Here is a 15,856-nt window from a genome sequence, read left to right on the forward strand (position 1 = left end):
TCCACCAACGACTAATTATTCTTAAATCATAATAAAAGCGAATGGTGATAATGGACGCTACTTGGTTGTATCCGTGCCGGAATGTATATTCGTAATGATTAAGTTCTACCAGGTCACGCCAATTCCTGGAATAAAACTCCTAGGCACAATCAAGAGTTCTTTGTAATGAGTAAACAACAAAATGTAACATATTGGAGTATATGGTACACATACATTGGCACACGATACTAAATAAGATCTATATCTTCTATCTCTCGTAAAGTCTATATAATGTAATCTCTTGCGCCAAACAAGACCATACTTAATGTAATTACACTAGTAACCTAATGGGTAAACGTGATAGGTTAACACCTAGCGTGGCTTTAGATAACATGGTCAGGTACAAGACAGACTATTTGGTTAAGTATGAGGTTTAAATTTACTAAACATTTTCACGCCTTCATTGCTCAAGCACAGCCCCTCTCCTGTTTAAGAAAACGCATATTGCAGAGTTATAGCCACACAGTTGTACGTAAACAATAATTAGAAAGATGGGGAATGGACATGGCATGAGCGAGCGAGGACCTCTATACCCACTCGTTTGATAATGCCCTCCCCTTTACTTGGCTTACATTTTTTCTGAAGATTCCAGGTTTACATACTCTGCCGTTGGAAGACGTGGGGATCCACTCGAAATATACCATCATGATCATCTCTTGGGTATTGTCCATCTTGAAATATCCTTGGTCCTCTGTATCTTTCAAGCTTTATGACCAGTCTGGGGCGAGTTCTCATTCTTAAACAAGATTGCATGCTCTACAATATCTTGGGTTAGAACAGAAAAGTTCCTTATGATATCTTGAGCTGCTGTGTAAACAACGAATATTGCCGTCAACATTGTTATATGCATCCTTTTGGTTCCTAAAATTAACTTTTACATTAATGGACAACCAAACTATATAACAAAATTCTCAGAATTGGCGGCCTGTGTTCTCTGATACTAAGGACTGCAAATCTTAAGAAGAAAGGGATCTAACGTGAATCTGGACGATTAGCTGATTAGTGGATATTCGGGTATTCACGGATTATCGGGGTTGTGTATTCGCGGGTTATCAGATATGTTGATTAATATAATTCTGATACATATTCAAATTTGCAACTAACTTTTGTGCTTTTCAGGGGCCTGACAGAAATTAAAATCTCTTCTTCTTTTTCAAAAGCCACTTTGCTACATTTTCACAAATATGCAACAAATAACAAGGTTTATTAATCATCCAGTTTGACATTTATTAATCAAACTCATCAACAATTAACAATGTTTATTATTCCTCCAGTTTAACGTGATTTCGCATGACGGGTTAATTAACGTTGTTCTAATCTAGTTTAACGTGATTCCGCACGATAAACTAGGAATGGTATTTGTGGTGGTTTCCAACATTGAGGATTCCAAATATTAAGAAGAATGAATCTAGTTCAACGTGATTTCACATGATTAATAAAGTATCAATAACCCTTACGGAAAATTCATGGAATACATATTACCTCGCTTGGCATCGTACAGTGTCGATAATTGGTATCTTTTTAGTTATCTGGTCTAAGCTGTGGCGGCTGGTTCTCTGGGGTTTTCACTTCGTGAGTTGAGTGCGTTTTATTGACATTTTGACGCTCTCCCTCCACTAAGATATGAGTAGACTTTAAGGAAGGTTGACTAACCTGGTTTTCTACCTGAGCAGTGGAGCACATGGCTTCAGAAGAAGACTTATTCAAAGTGGAAAGGCATTGTTCAGTAGATGAAGTCTATAAATCTGGGATTGGGCATTGTACCTTCCCCTGTAATCCACAGGTAGGATCGTTTCTAAACATACCTTCCACGCGTGGGTTGCATGGAAATGTAACTTCAACAGTATATAACACTGCTATTCCTTTCTCTAGACTTGAGAAAAATTCTCTTTGTTTCAGTAACTCTTTATCTATCTCTGTTTTGTTTTCTTCAATCTGTTTTTCCAAATCTTCTTGTTGGAGCTTGATTATTTCTCTCTGCCCTTCCAGGTGACCAAGTTCTTGCTGTAAGTTTTGAAGTTTGATTTGTTCAGCAATTAGAGTCTCTCGAACTGACACCAGTGCAGATACTACCACACTGGTTTGATGAGCTTCAACTTCTTCTTTGATATCTTACATTCCCGTATATAAGCCTTGGAGTTCCTGAAGTTTACCGAGGTAACTATTTCTTTTGCTAAGAACAGCATCACTTAATGACTCCATTTCAATCTAGATTTCTTCAGCCTTTCGTCTGACTTCTTTTAACTCTCCTTCAAGTAGTTTATTACTCTGTTTAGCTACAAGAATATCATTTATGTATTTTGCTTATTTTTTCTTTTGATGTATTTACTCTCCTGAGAGACTCAAAAGTAACTTTAATTGTCTCATTGATCTTCGACCTTTCTTTTTTCAGTTGAGTAATGGCTTTTATAAGCCTTGAGCGCCTCATGAACAATTGTTCCATAATTGTAATATCGGCAAAGAGAGGACAGTAATAGGTTGTGGAAGAGAGGCTCTACAGTCCTAGTTTGGGGGGTTCCTATTTCAGGGGCTTTTGTCCGACTATTATTCCAGTATCACCTGGAATAACATGATCTGTGATTCCAGGAAACTAATTTGTTTGTAAAGGTTAGTGATTAGTTCAATTCTACACCTCATTTAAGCTTTTTAACTAAATAATTTTCTTTTGAACATTTTGTCAAGATAAGTTCAATACCAATATTTGCTTTTATCATGATGTGAGAATAATTAGTCGTTGGTAGATCAGTCCTACTGTAACAATATCTATTTGCTTAAGATGCTAGGGATAGAAATTTTGTACAATCAGTTAGTGGCTGAAGCGGTTACATAGACTGTTTATAGCTATGATATTGCTAGCTATGATAGAGCATCGCTGCCTATTTCCTTATATGCCCTTTTAATACCTGCATGCATATAGGTTTTTAGTTTAATTGAGACTCCTCCTAAATGTTCCCTAAAAGTTTCAAATTACTGGCATTAGTATTGTCAGTTACAGTAACCATAGAAGCAGCGTTAAATGAATAAACACAGTGTCTTCTGGCTAGCTCAAAATTCACAACTTCTAAAGGTCTGAAGGTATTTTCAGAGAATATTTATGTTGTATAGATGACAACTTGGCATCTGTATGCAGGTTTTCAAAAGGTCATATCAGCAATATCTTAAAAACAGTTTTGTGTATGAAATTAAAACTTACAACGCTTGTTGTGAGGGATGTTGAACTAACCAAAAGACAATATTTTCATCATAATACTAATACTTCTACGCCTACAACTACTGCTACTATTACTATTACTGCTACTGCTACTACTGCTACTAAAGCTAAGACTACTACTATTAACTGTACTCCTACTGCTACTAATATATTTATTGGTGCCACAACTACAACTAATAAACCTAAAGGTATTAAGGCAAAAATTTTGGGCAATATTGTAATTACATTGAAATAAATCAAAACCCACTATGCCCATACAGGTTGTCAAGAGGACATGGTAGCAATGCTTCAGGATTGGTTGATGGTATTAGGTTAAAAATTTCATCGTGTGTTGAAGGGGATGTTGAAAAAAAAGGTGATATTTGCATACTGCTACTAATACTATTACTGCTACTACAATTATTGCTACACATAATTACTGAACCTTTCAACAATGCTGAAAAAAATAGATGTCTCAAAACTTTGTTTGGATTTTTTTTTTTTATGGGAAATGATGGGCATGGAGAGGGGGAGGTTTCTCTCGAATCACTTTGACTCTTAAAAAGGGCACTGTAACTTCCAATTAAAAATAAAACAAGACCCATCTGAATTGAATACGACCACCCATTCCATAAAAACCTTATATGCCCCAAGGGCATAGCTTAAAGCCCTTGCCCCAGGGCTCTGGGGGGGGTTGTTCCAATCCTGAAAGCATTGTTATATGTTCTTTAGACCATTTTAAACAAAATTGGTATCTAAGAATTTCAATCAAATGCATTTGGTGAGAAGAGGAGTAGTTGGGTGGGAGGGTGCTACTTGACCTCCATCACTATTGACTCATATGAGGGAACTAGAACTTTAAATTTCAACCAAATGAGCCACCTCTAAAGCTTATACAACCATCCCTTCCATAAGAACCTTAAATGTCCCAGGGGCATAACTTACAAACCTCGCCCTTAGGCTCTGGTGGCTTGTATCAACCTCAAAGGCCTTGTTATATGATTTTTGGACTATTTTGAATAAAAGGGCTGTATCAAAATAGCTACTGGATACATTTCAGGAAAACACGACGTGTTTGCGTGTGTGTGTGTGGGGGGGGGGGGGTAGCTGTGCTCTGATTACTTTGACTCTTAAAAAGGCAACTAGAACTTATGATTACCAATCCAATGACTTCCCTCCAAAGCATATATCACCACCCTTTTTTAAGAACCTTATATGCCCCAAGAGCATGACTTAAAACCCTTTCCCTGAGACCTTTAGGGGGGGGGGGTGTCTTCCTCACAGACATAATTTCCGAAACCTTCAACTACGATAAATAAAATTATTATCTCTATATTTTGATCAGAGATGTTAAGGCAAATGCTGTGCATGGAAAGGGGGCTGTTTGCTCTAAATCACTTTGACTCTTAAAAAGGCACTATAAATTCCAATTTCAAATCAAATATACCCCATCTGATGTTTATACATCCGCCCATTCAATAAAAACCTTATATGCCCTGATAAAATAACTTACAACCCTACCCCGAGGGCGCGGGGGGGGGGGGTTGTGTCATCCCTAGAGACATTATTATGTTATTTGAACTATATTGAAAAAAAATCGCTATCTCATAATTTCAATCAGATGCATTTGTTGAAAGGAGGAGTTGTAGAAGAGGGGGGGGGGCTAAATGCCATCCGTCACTTTTGATGCTTAAAAAGGAACTATTCCAACTTTCAACCAAATGAGGCTCTTCTAAAGTTAAAAAACCATCCCTTCCATAAAATCCTTAAATACCCCCTGGGCATGACTTACAACCCTTGCCCCTAATCCCTGGGGTTAGTTTCAACCCTAAAACCCTTATTACATGATATTTAGACTATTTTTAAAAGATGCATTTCATTACAATACGACGTGTGGGTGTCTGTATGTGGGGGGGGGGTAGCTGCCCTCTCATCACTTTGACTCTTAAAAAGAGTACTAGAGCGTCTGATTACCAATCCAATGAGCCCCTTCCGAAGTTTATATGACTACACTGTCTATAAAAACCTTATGGGCATAACTTCAAATCCTTGCCCTGAGAGCTGGGGGGATTTGTTATCCTCAAAGACATAATTCCGAGACCTTTCAAACACATTGAACAAAATGGCTATCTCAAAATTTTGATTGAAAGTGTTTGGGGAAATGATGGGTGTGGGGGGAGCGTCATTTGCCCTCTGATCACTTTCGACTAATAAAAAAGGCTCTAGTCCTCTGAATTTCCAATCAAATGAAACCTTTTTGAAGCTTCTGCCACAAAAATTTCTATAAGGCCTTATGTGCCCCAAGGGCACAACTTATGACCCTTGTCCTGAAGGCTATGGAGAGGGGGGGGGTGTCATCCTCAAAGACATAAGACCTTTCAACTACATTGAAAAACATAGCTATATCAAACTATTGATTGGAAATGTTTCGGGAAATGATGGGCATGCGGGGCGGGGGGGGGGGGGGTCTCCTTCCGGTTACCTTTGACAATTAAAAAAGTAAAACAAGAGGGCCGTGGGGGGGGGGGGCGGGGTCGTCATACTAAAAGACATAATTTCCTGACCCTTCAACTAGGCTATATTCAACAAAATGGCTATATCAAAATGTTGATCTGAAGTGTTTGGGGAAATGATGGGCGTGGGAGGGGGCATTCACCCTCCAATTGCTTTTGAGGCACTAGCCCTCTCAATTGCCAGTTGAATAAGGCCTTTTTGAAGTTTTCATGACAACATTTTCTATAAAAGTCTTATATGCCCCCAGGGCATAACTTGCCCTGAGGGCTGTAGGGGGGGGGGATTGTCATCATCAAAGACCTAATTTACAGAACTTTCAACTACATTGAACAAAATTGCCCAGGACATAACTTACAACCTTTGCCCTGGGAGCTGTTGGGGGTTTGTCATTCTCAAAGACATAATCTCCAGACCTTTTAACTACATTGAAAAAATGCCTATCTCAAAATTTTGATTGGATGTGTTTGGGGAAATGGTGGGCATGAGCGGAGGGTTAGTTGCCCTCCAATCACCTTTGACTGGTAAAAAGGGCACTAACCCTTTCAATGTTCAATTGAATGAGCCCTTTTTGAAGTTTCTATGACAATGCTCTCTACAAAAACCTTATATGCCCCCAGGGCATAACTCACAACCCTTGCTCTGAGGGCTGGGGGGGGGGGTCAACATCAAAGACCTAATTTACAGAAATTTCAACTACGTTGAAAAAAATGGTTATCTCAAAAATTTCATTGGATGTGTTTGGGGAAATGGTGGTCATGAGAGGGGGTTAGTTGCCCTTCCGTCACTTTTGACTGTTGACAAGAGCACTAGCCCTTTCAATTTCCAATTGATTGAGCCCTTTTTGAAGTTTCTACAACAACGCTTTCTATAAAAACCTTACATACCCCCAGGGCATGACTTACAACCTTAGCCCTTAGGGCTCTGGTGGGAGTGTCCTCCTCAAAGACCTAATTTCCAGAATTTTCAACTACATTGAACAAAATGGCTATCTCAAAATTTTGATTGGATGTGTTTGGGAAAATGGTGGGTGTGCAAGGGGTGTTAGTTGCCCTTCAATCAACTTTTGACTATTAAAAAGGTTAGAACCCCTTCCAATTTCAAATCAATTGAGCCCTTTTCGAAGTTTCTATGACACCTCATTTGATACAAAGTGTCCTGGTCTAAAGAAACCAAAAATGATACATTGTGCCAACATTGTTCTTTACTTAGGCAGCACTATTGCAGTGCCTCTGATCCAAAACACTCATTTGAATACCCTTTGTCTTTTTGGACCCATGACAGATACATATCAAGATGTTATAGAGTCTTTAAAACTCGCGAGAAAAATGGATAATCTAGCATCTAAATTCAGAGTTAGATGCAAGTCAGTAGTCGATTTGCCACTCAGCTGTATTTCATTGATGTGAGTCACTCTAAATTTATAATTCTTATGTTTGTTTATCTGTGCTGACACATGTATGTGTCCCTGGTATGAAGTTTCCTTTTTGTTTCTTTTATTTTCCTTTATTCTTTTTCTTCTGTACTCCTCTTGTTACATTTCATACATATAGAGGGTTCAAATATATTACCCTTATTACTGTGTGTGTCTGAAAAGGCTAAGGACATTGAGATAAAATTTTGGGATTGTTGAGGGATACTTGGAACTAAATCAAAAGATAATAGAGCAGGAGGCTCTTGTAAGGAAAGCCAAAAAGGTATCCCAGCCATTAGCATGACTGGGTCTTTGAGTTATCTTGGAGTCCAGATACAGTTGAAGGAAGTTGTTTAACCAATGATGCTGACTTCACATCCTCACTAGCAAAGCTAGAAAGGGCCCCCTTAAAAGGGACACAGAAGGTTAGACTGGTGAGGCTTCTGGTCAATCGCCATTTCTATACAATCTCTGTGGCTGAACCCACCATCTGTCAGCTAGGGTGGTGTGATAGAACAGTACATTCTTTTGCAAAGAGGGTCTTGCACCTTCCTAAATTGACTGCTACCAGCTTTGTATATACCAAAACCAGGGACAGAGGCCTTGGCCTATTCTGTATTCTTGAAAAGGTTATGATGTTTCTGGGGGGGTCAGTTGTGCCAGCTTTGGGCCTCCTCAGACCTGTGGATTAGTGCACTTAGTAATACCCAGTTAGTACAATGATTGCAGAGCCATTGTAACAACTTTAATGCACGAAATTGGCAACATGAATTAACTTTGACCTGGCAGGGGCACAGGGCAGATTCCTTCAAGGCAAACCCAATCACCAACTTCTGGCTTTGAGGCATGATCCCATTCTTTATGGGGCAACTCTACAACCATGCAGTTCAATTGCAGACTCAATTATACCCTACCTTAAGGACCCAGTACAACTCCAATCCTTTGACAAATATGTGCAGCCACAGATGTTCTTTACTGGAAACCATTCAACATGTCCTACAATTCTGTGTGACTATCCACAGGGCCTGGGTCAAGTGGCATGACCCTGTGTCAATTCTCTGATAGGGCATGTAAAAGGAAGCAACTTAAGGTATATACACGAAATATATCTGACTCAAGGCACACAAAGGCTAAGCCAGATCTCATAATTGTTAAGTTTGGTGTAGCATACATTGTGGATGTGATGGTGGCTTACAATCACCCAATGGTATTTAATAGAGCAGCTGAAGAAAAGCTACAAAAGTAATGCATTCTCACCCTGGAGGATATGCCCCTGGCTTAGGCAAGGTCTCCAGTCTTGATGTCACCCCAATTGTTCTTGGGGCTCAGGGAGGTTGGAGACATGCCAACTCAAAAATTAACAAGATTCTTGGAATATCTAATAGCTTTGCAAAAGTTAACATCATTCAAGTAATTACATAGTAGCCTACATAGAAGCTTATATAGTAGCTTACATAGAAGGCTACATAGTAGTCTTCAGTACAGAAACTCACAAAACAGCAACAGCAACAATGCATTGACCCTCACCAGTAGCAGAATACGTTGTACTATGTGGTAATCAATTGAATGGATGCAGTGTTGTTAATGGAATGGATGTACTGACCTATGCAGCTATGGCCCCTGGGCTGTCCAGGTAGTGGGAATGTGCAGGGGATGTTATGGATGGCAAAGTGCTTGTTGCAAGGGGGCTAGAGTGTTGGGTTAAACCACAATTGACAGGCAATTTTTGGGTTGCAAAAATTCCTGGACATTGGATGGACTTGTTCCTATGGGCATGTTCCACTAAACCCAACAAGCCAGTTATAAGTTTGCTTCACTCCTATATATGGGACTGCCAAAGGGTAGGACTGGATCTTCTACGAGATCGTGGATTGGTGCCTATGGTGATTTGGGACTGCTCTGTTGGCACAGATTGTCTTTTCTGATAATTGAGGATCAAGCTGGACCACAAGCAGTGTCCCTATGGACAAGCCTGGTACCAGAACATGTGTCTATATATGGATGATGGAAGGTTATAGCTAGAAACTGGCTTCCAGAGACTGGAGTTGTCAGGGCAGGTCTGCAAGTTTTCAGGCCTTGTCAGTGGCATCTCACCTAACCGATGGCTTTGTAAAGCTTCTTCCTCATAGATTTTTGAATTTTCCTTTCCTGTCTCTGTTCTTTTCTAATTTAAATGTTAGTATGTTACACTCCACTCCCCTTATGGGATTGGGCTGGTCAGGACTGTTTTAAACTGCAAGGTTGGCAAAAGGCATTGAAACCCTGTTGTCAACTTAGATGGTCAGCACTTTAACCCTCATTAAGGCTCAATTGAGTACCTGTGCAGGGTTAGCTCACTTCTTAGTCAGAAGTTGTGAGTCTAGAGATTGGTAAGCCTTTGGGCTGTTATTGATTAGTATTTGTGTGCGTGGGTACTCACTCTCCTAGGTTGTAGCTTATGGTCAGGGACCAAAGGTTGCAGCCAGGAGACAAATGTTCAAGCACAAATAGCCAAATGCCTTGTCATTTAATTAGTGATGTACACAAATGGATTAATAAAATTCCCACTGTCCCTATCAACTGTCTAGCAAACCCATTGCCAGGGGAATGGCCCTGGTAACCTCTGCAGGGAAAGAAGATCCTTTTGAGCTTGACTCTAGTTTGGCATTTTGGGTGACATGAGAGGTGTAGCATAAGTGGGAGATGGTAATGTTGGCAATGAAATACCACTACTTTCATGGTTGCTTCACTTACTCATTGAAGTGGAGGCAAGGCCCTTTGGAGACTTGTTTGTGGTGTCTACTTGTGGGTGGTGCTCTTGATCCATGCTGAGGACAATGCCAGATGGGGAGATCCCCAGTCTTTGTGAAGCTTTAACAACAACCATTCTTGTGTGGGATGTGAAACTCAGCTCATTATTTACAATAAGACATAGATCACTTTCCTTGGTTGTTGCAGAAATAAGCTGTGGCTGTATATTATTTGATTTTTTAATATATGCATAAAAAAGAAAATTTTTCCAAAAATGGATAGTTCTGCACTTTTTTATGTACAGCTCAAGATACCAACTCTCTTTTTATTAAGAAAAAGAGTTAATATCAGTTTCTAAGATAGTGTCTCCATTTTCTGGGCCAATGATTTAGAATCATCAGCATGAAGGCTTAGTTTATTTCTGACTACATATGGAGCATTATTAATGTAGATATTAAACAATGCTGGCATGAACACAGTACATTGTGGAACTCCACTTATGACTGTTACAGTTTCTGAAATGAATGATTGGCCTCCATCACCATGAACCTTAACAACTTTCTTCCTATTTGTCAAAAAGGCCATTGTCCAGCTGGTTGTGACTGAATCAATGCCAATAGCATGCAATTTAATTTTCAGTCTGGTGTGACACACTTTATCAAAGGCCTTGGCCTAAAATCAAGAACCACAACAGCTCTATCCATCCTTTTATCAATAAATTCAATTGCATATTCAAAAGCATCTAGGTTTGTTTTAGTGCATTTCCTTTGTCTAATACCTTGGAGATTTGGGGTGAGTACATCTGAATTCAAAAAACTTTCCAACACTTTACCCATGGCTGACATGACACTCATTTGTCTATAGTTCAAAGCCACATCTTTATTACCCCCTTTAAGAATAGGTGTAATATATGCCAGTCTCTAATCTTCTAGTACCACTGAAGTGTCTAGTGAGCATTGGAATAGCTTAATTAGTGACTCAACTAATACTGCACAAGCTTGCATTAAAAGTCCATGGGAGAATACCATCAGGACAGTTGACTTGCTATGATCCAGCCTTTTAACCATTTATACACAAACTTAGAATCAAGACTGAGGGTTATATAGGTGAAAGGTGGGACTTTGAAAAATCTGCAGTATTATCACAGTGGGACACTCCACAGGCAACTATATTATTCTTCCTTGTTTCTTTGTCAAGTTCAATGCATACAGTATATCAAATTTCAGTATCAACAGCTAGATTAACCTTATTCTGCACCTGATCTTTTAACATTTCATAGACCAGTTGTTTAGTTTGAGGTACACCACACTTTGATTGGAGGGTTGATTTGATGGTGCTGATTTTCTCCTTGATGCAAGTCATGTTATCTATGGCCCCTGTCATAACACAATTGAGCTCATGCTCTAGATGAGGCTAGCCTGAAGTTTCTACATGGTGTTTTCAATAATTTTAGATCTATCTTCATCAGTGCAATGTTCCAGCAGGTTTCTTTTCTTCATTCAACACAAAGTCCAACACCACTGAGAGATTGTTTCCCAGTTCATTTTATGGTAAGGGCCATATTCATGATCACTTAACTTCAGACATGATGCACATAGCCATATATGGAAGGATTTATACTTGATCATATATGAGTATAGTGGAAGTACCTTTAAACTGTGTTAGCTACAATTTTTCTGCATATTATAAATCAAGGATTTTTTTTCTTATCATGTTTCCTTTACAATAGTCCTAATTGTAGGCTATTATCCAGTTATTTCACTGGAATTTAAAGCCATATCATGGGGTTTCCCCTAAATTTAAGAAGGAGATTTAGACTAAAAATCTTTAAAACCTTTTAAATCCAGAGTGAGCCAAGGCATAAGGTGCAAAGCAATCTTTTAGTGCCGGGCCAATGGTTAGTGATCTTTAAAAGAATGAGTATAGGTACTTCAAAAATACCTTTTTAGAAGGTCATTAATGTTCAGGATCTATTCCTGAGAGTTTTATTCACCAGGCTGAACTACTCTCTAAGATAGGCTAGTAAAAAGCCCATAAACTAAGTTTTATCAATGAAAGAAAACATGCTAACCTGATTAATAGAGACGTACTGCATATTAAAAAGCAATAATTTAGCCTATATATCCTGGCATTATATTGGCAACCATCAGGAAGAGGAGGGGAAAGGGTTCATTGTCAGCATAAAAGCCACCATAATATTGGAAAGAGAAAAAATATAATGGCACTACTTTTATTTTATTTGCATTTGCCCTTTAGAATTTCAGTCATACACTAGACATTTCCTAACTGCAATGACATTGAGCTATTTTACACTGAAAACAGAAACAACTCTTTGAACCCAGGAATAACCTACTCACCATCCTCTTCATTTATATCTAGGGCCCTATCTATTGTCTTCTGAGCTTCTCTGAGAGCTGTTTTAGCTAACCCAGTGAACCCTTTGGTATTGAACCAGCTCATTTTTAATCATTTGATAAAGCTTTGGGTATTCATTTCTTCTTATGTTTCTTTTGCGTTCTGCTAGATATCACGGAGGCTACCTGACAGTGCTGCCAAACGGTGAAAAACAAAACCAATAGATTCTTGAAAAATTACTACATGAGCACATGAATCACTAGAATTATTAAAGAAAATCACTAAATCAACAACAACAAAATAATAGTCTTTATCAATGTATTTAAAACTTATTTTGTTTCTTTACGGTGCTCCGCACCGGTACATCTATATGAAGGGGATAAAATTGCCCCCTTAAGTGTAGAAAAATAACTTTAGATTGGTATTTTGTTTGTTTTTTTTCTCAAGCGAAAATTTCCCTTGAAATTTTAAAAAACGCCTTTTCGTATCAATATGCAGAGAATAGAACAAAATCCTTACTTCCTCCATGTATTTATCTAAATTTGTACCCTTTGCTAATTCCCCAATCTGTGACAATTGGTTATTGGTGATCTGATCGAAATATTTATTTTCCCTTGTCCATTCAGAACCTCAGTTTTTCCCCAACAACATAAAAACTGCTTTCTTTTTAGTCTAATTGAGCTAATATAATTACTGGGTAACCAGCAAAGTTTTGAAAACGATTTTTTTTTTATATTTTCATGGAAAAATTTGTTCCACCTTTCTCAAATATCGATAAGCGTCGGTCTTATTGTTTCTTTAATAAAAAAGATCAAAAAAAAAAATTTTTCTCCCTATACATTTTCGTTTATTGGTGTACGATTGTACATTCTATTACATCATCATAGGCAGCACAATAGCGCTGCCTAAGCAAAAACCGATGTTGGCAAAATGTATTATTTTTTTCCAGACCAGGGCACTTCGTATCGAAGGAGCTGTCGTAGAAACTTCAAAAAGGGCTCATTCAATTAAAATTAAACCGGCTAGTGCCCTTTTTAATAGTCGAAAGTAATTGGAAGGCAATTAACACCCCTTCTACACCCACCATTTCCACAAACACATCCAATCAAAATTTTGAGATAGCCATTTTGTTCAACGTAGTAGATAGACATTTTGTTTTTGAGGAGGACACTCCCCCCACATCCCTCACGGCAAGGGCCGTAAGTTTATCCGTGGGGGCTTATAATGTTTTTATAGAAAGCTTTGTCATAGAAACTTCTAAAAGGGCTCATTCGATTAGAAATTCAAACGGGCAGTGTCCTTTATAATATTCCAAAGTGATTGGAGTGCAGCTAACCCCCCTCTCACGCCCATCGTTTCCCCAAGCACATCCATTCAAAATTTTGAGATAGCCATTCTGTTGAACGTAGTTGATAGTTCTGAAAACTAGGTCTTTGAGGTTGACGACCCCCCACAGCCCTCAGGGCAAAGGTTGTAGATTATGCCCTAGAGGCATATAACGTTTTTATAGAAAGTGTTGTCGTAGAAACTTCAAAAATGGCTCATTCAATTGGAAATTGGAATGGCTAGTGCCCTTTTTAAGATCTGAAAGTTATTGGAAGGCAACTAACACCCCTTCCGCGCCCACCATTTCCCCGAACACATCCAATCAAAATTTTGAGATAACCATTATGTTCAACGCAGTTGAACCTTCTGGAAATTATATTTTGGAGCAGGATACTCCCCCCACAGTCTTTAGGGCAAGAGTTATAAGTTATGCCCTGGGGGAATATAAGGTTTATATTGAAAGCTTTGACGTAGAAACTTGAGAAAGGGCTCATTCGATTGGAAAGGCAAAGGGCTAGTGGAATTTTTAATAGTCGAAAGTAATTGGAGGGGAACTACCCCCTCCCCCTCCCCTCTCACACCCATCATTTTTCCAAACACATCCAATGAAAACTTTGATATAGACATTTTGTTCAACGTAGTTCAAAGTTCTGGAAATTAGGTCTTTAAGGATGGCAACCATTCCCAAACCCCTCAGGGTCAGGATTGTATGCTATGATCTGGGGGTATATAAGGTTTTTTTATAGAAACTGTTTTCGTAGAAACTTCAAAAAGGGTTCATTCAATCGGAAATTCAAAGGGCTTGTGGCATTTTTAATAGTCGAAAGTGATTGGAGGTGGAATAGACACTTTGTTCAACGTAGTTGAAAGGTCCGGAATTTATTTCTTTGAGTGTGAAACTCTCCCTACAGCCCTCAGGGCAAGGTTTGTAAGTTATGCCTGGGGCATATAATGTTCTTATAGAAAGCGTTGTCGTAAAACTTCAAAAAGGGCTCACTCGATTGGAATTTAAAAAGGCTAGTGCCCTTTTTAATAGTTGAAAGTAATTGGAGGACAACTAACCCCCTTTTCACGCCCACCATTTCCCCAAACACATAATGTTAAAATTTTGAGATATTCATTTTGTTCAACGGAGTTAAAATGTCCGGAAATTACGTCTTTTAGGATGATAATCCCCCCAGAGTCCTCAGGGAAAGGGTCGTAAGTTATACCCTGGGGGCATATGAGGTTTTTATAGAAATGTTGTCGTAGAAACTTCAAAATAAGCTAGTTTGATTGGAAATTGAAAGGGATGGTTCCCTTTTTAATTGTCAAAAGTAATTGGAGAGCACCCCCTCTCACGGCCACCATTTCCCCGAACACATCCAATTAAAATTTTGAGATAGGCATTTTCCTCAACGTAGTTGAAAGTTCTGGAAATTAAGATTTTGAGGATGACAAACCCCCCCCTCAAACCCCTCAGGGCAAGGGTTGTAAGTTTTCAACCTTGCCGCTTAGGGCAAGGTTTTTATAGAAAGCCTTTTCGTAGAGACTTCAAAAACGTCTCCTTCAATTGGAAATTGAAAGCGCTAGTGCCCTTTTTAGTTGTCAAAAGTGATTGGGGTGAGGGGTAACTAACCCCCCTCTCACGCCCACCATTTCCCCAAACACATCCAATCAAAACTTTGAGATATCCATTTTGTTGAACGTAGTTGAAGGGTCTGTAAATTATGTTTTTGAGTATAACAACCCCCACAGCCTTCGGAGCTAAGTTTGTAAGTTATGCCCTGGGGGCATATAAAGTCATATAGAAAGTGTTTTCGTAAAAACTTCAAAAACGGCTCTTTCGATTGGAAATTGAGAAGGCCGTTTCCCTTTTTAATAGTCGAGAATAATCAGAGGGAGAATCCCCTCAAGCCTTTCATTTCCTCATACATTTCCGATCAGCTATTTGATATGACCATTTTGTTCAACTTAGTTGAAAGGTCTGGAAATTATGTTTTTGAGGATGACAACCCTTCCCCCTAGCCCTCACGACAAGGGTCGTAAGTTATGTCCTTGGGGTATATAACATTTTTATAGGAAGTTTTGTCGTAGAAGCTTCAAAAAGGGCTCATTCGATTGGAAATTGAGAGAACTAGTGCCTATTTTATGAGTCGAAAGTGATCAGAGGGCAAATTTCCACCTCCACGCCTGTAATTATCCCAAACATTTCCAATCAAGATTTTGATACAGCGATTTTGTTAAACCTATCAGAAAGGGCTGGAAATTATGTCTTTGAGGATAACAAATCCTCCTAGCCCCCAGGGGAG

The 15,856-nt window shown here is 38.9% G+C and overlaps 1 protein-coding gene across 1 annotated transcript in view; it reads right to left on the reverse strand.

Moving 5' to 3' along the window:
- Positions 1-12,396, reverse strand: part of LOC148956601 (TATA element modulatory factor-like) — a 220,073-nt gene extending 207,677 nt beyond the window's left edge. The window contains exon 1 of the mRNA XM_089091366.1: positions 12,242-12,396. Within this exon, the coding sequence (XP_088947492.1) occupies positions 12,242-12,344 (103 nt within the window). The 5' untranslated portion in view covers positions 12,345-12,396. The remainder of the gene's footprint in view (positions 1-12,241) is intronic.
- Positions 12,397-15,856: the final 3,460 nt, after the last annotated feature.

Source organism: Artemia sp. Qi Xiang Cuo, chromosome 1, assembly GCF_049724085.1.
Source record: "Artemia sp. Qi Xiang Cuo chromosome 1, ASM4972408v1, whole genome shotgun sequence".
In the NCBI taxonomy this organism is placed as follows: Eukaryota; Metazoa; Arthropoda; class Branchiopoda; order Anostraca; family Artemiidae; genus Artemia; species Artemia sp. Qi Xiang Cuo.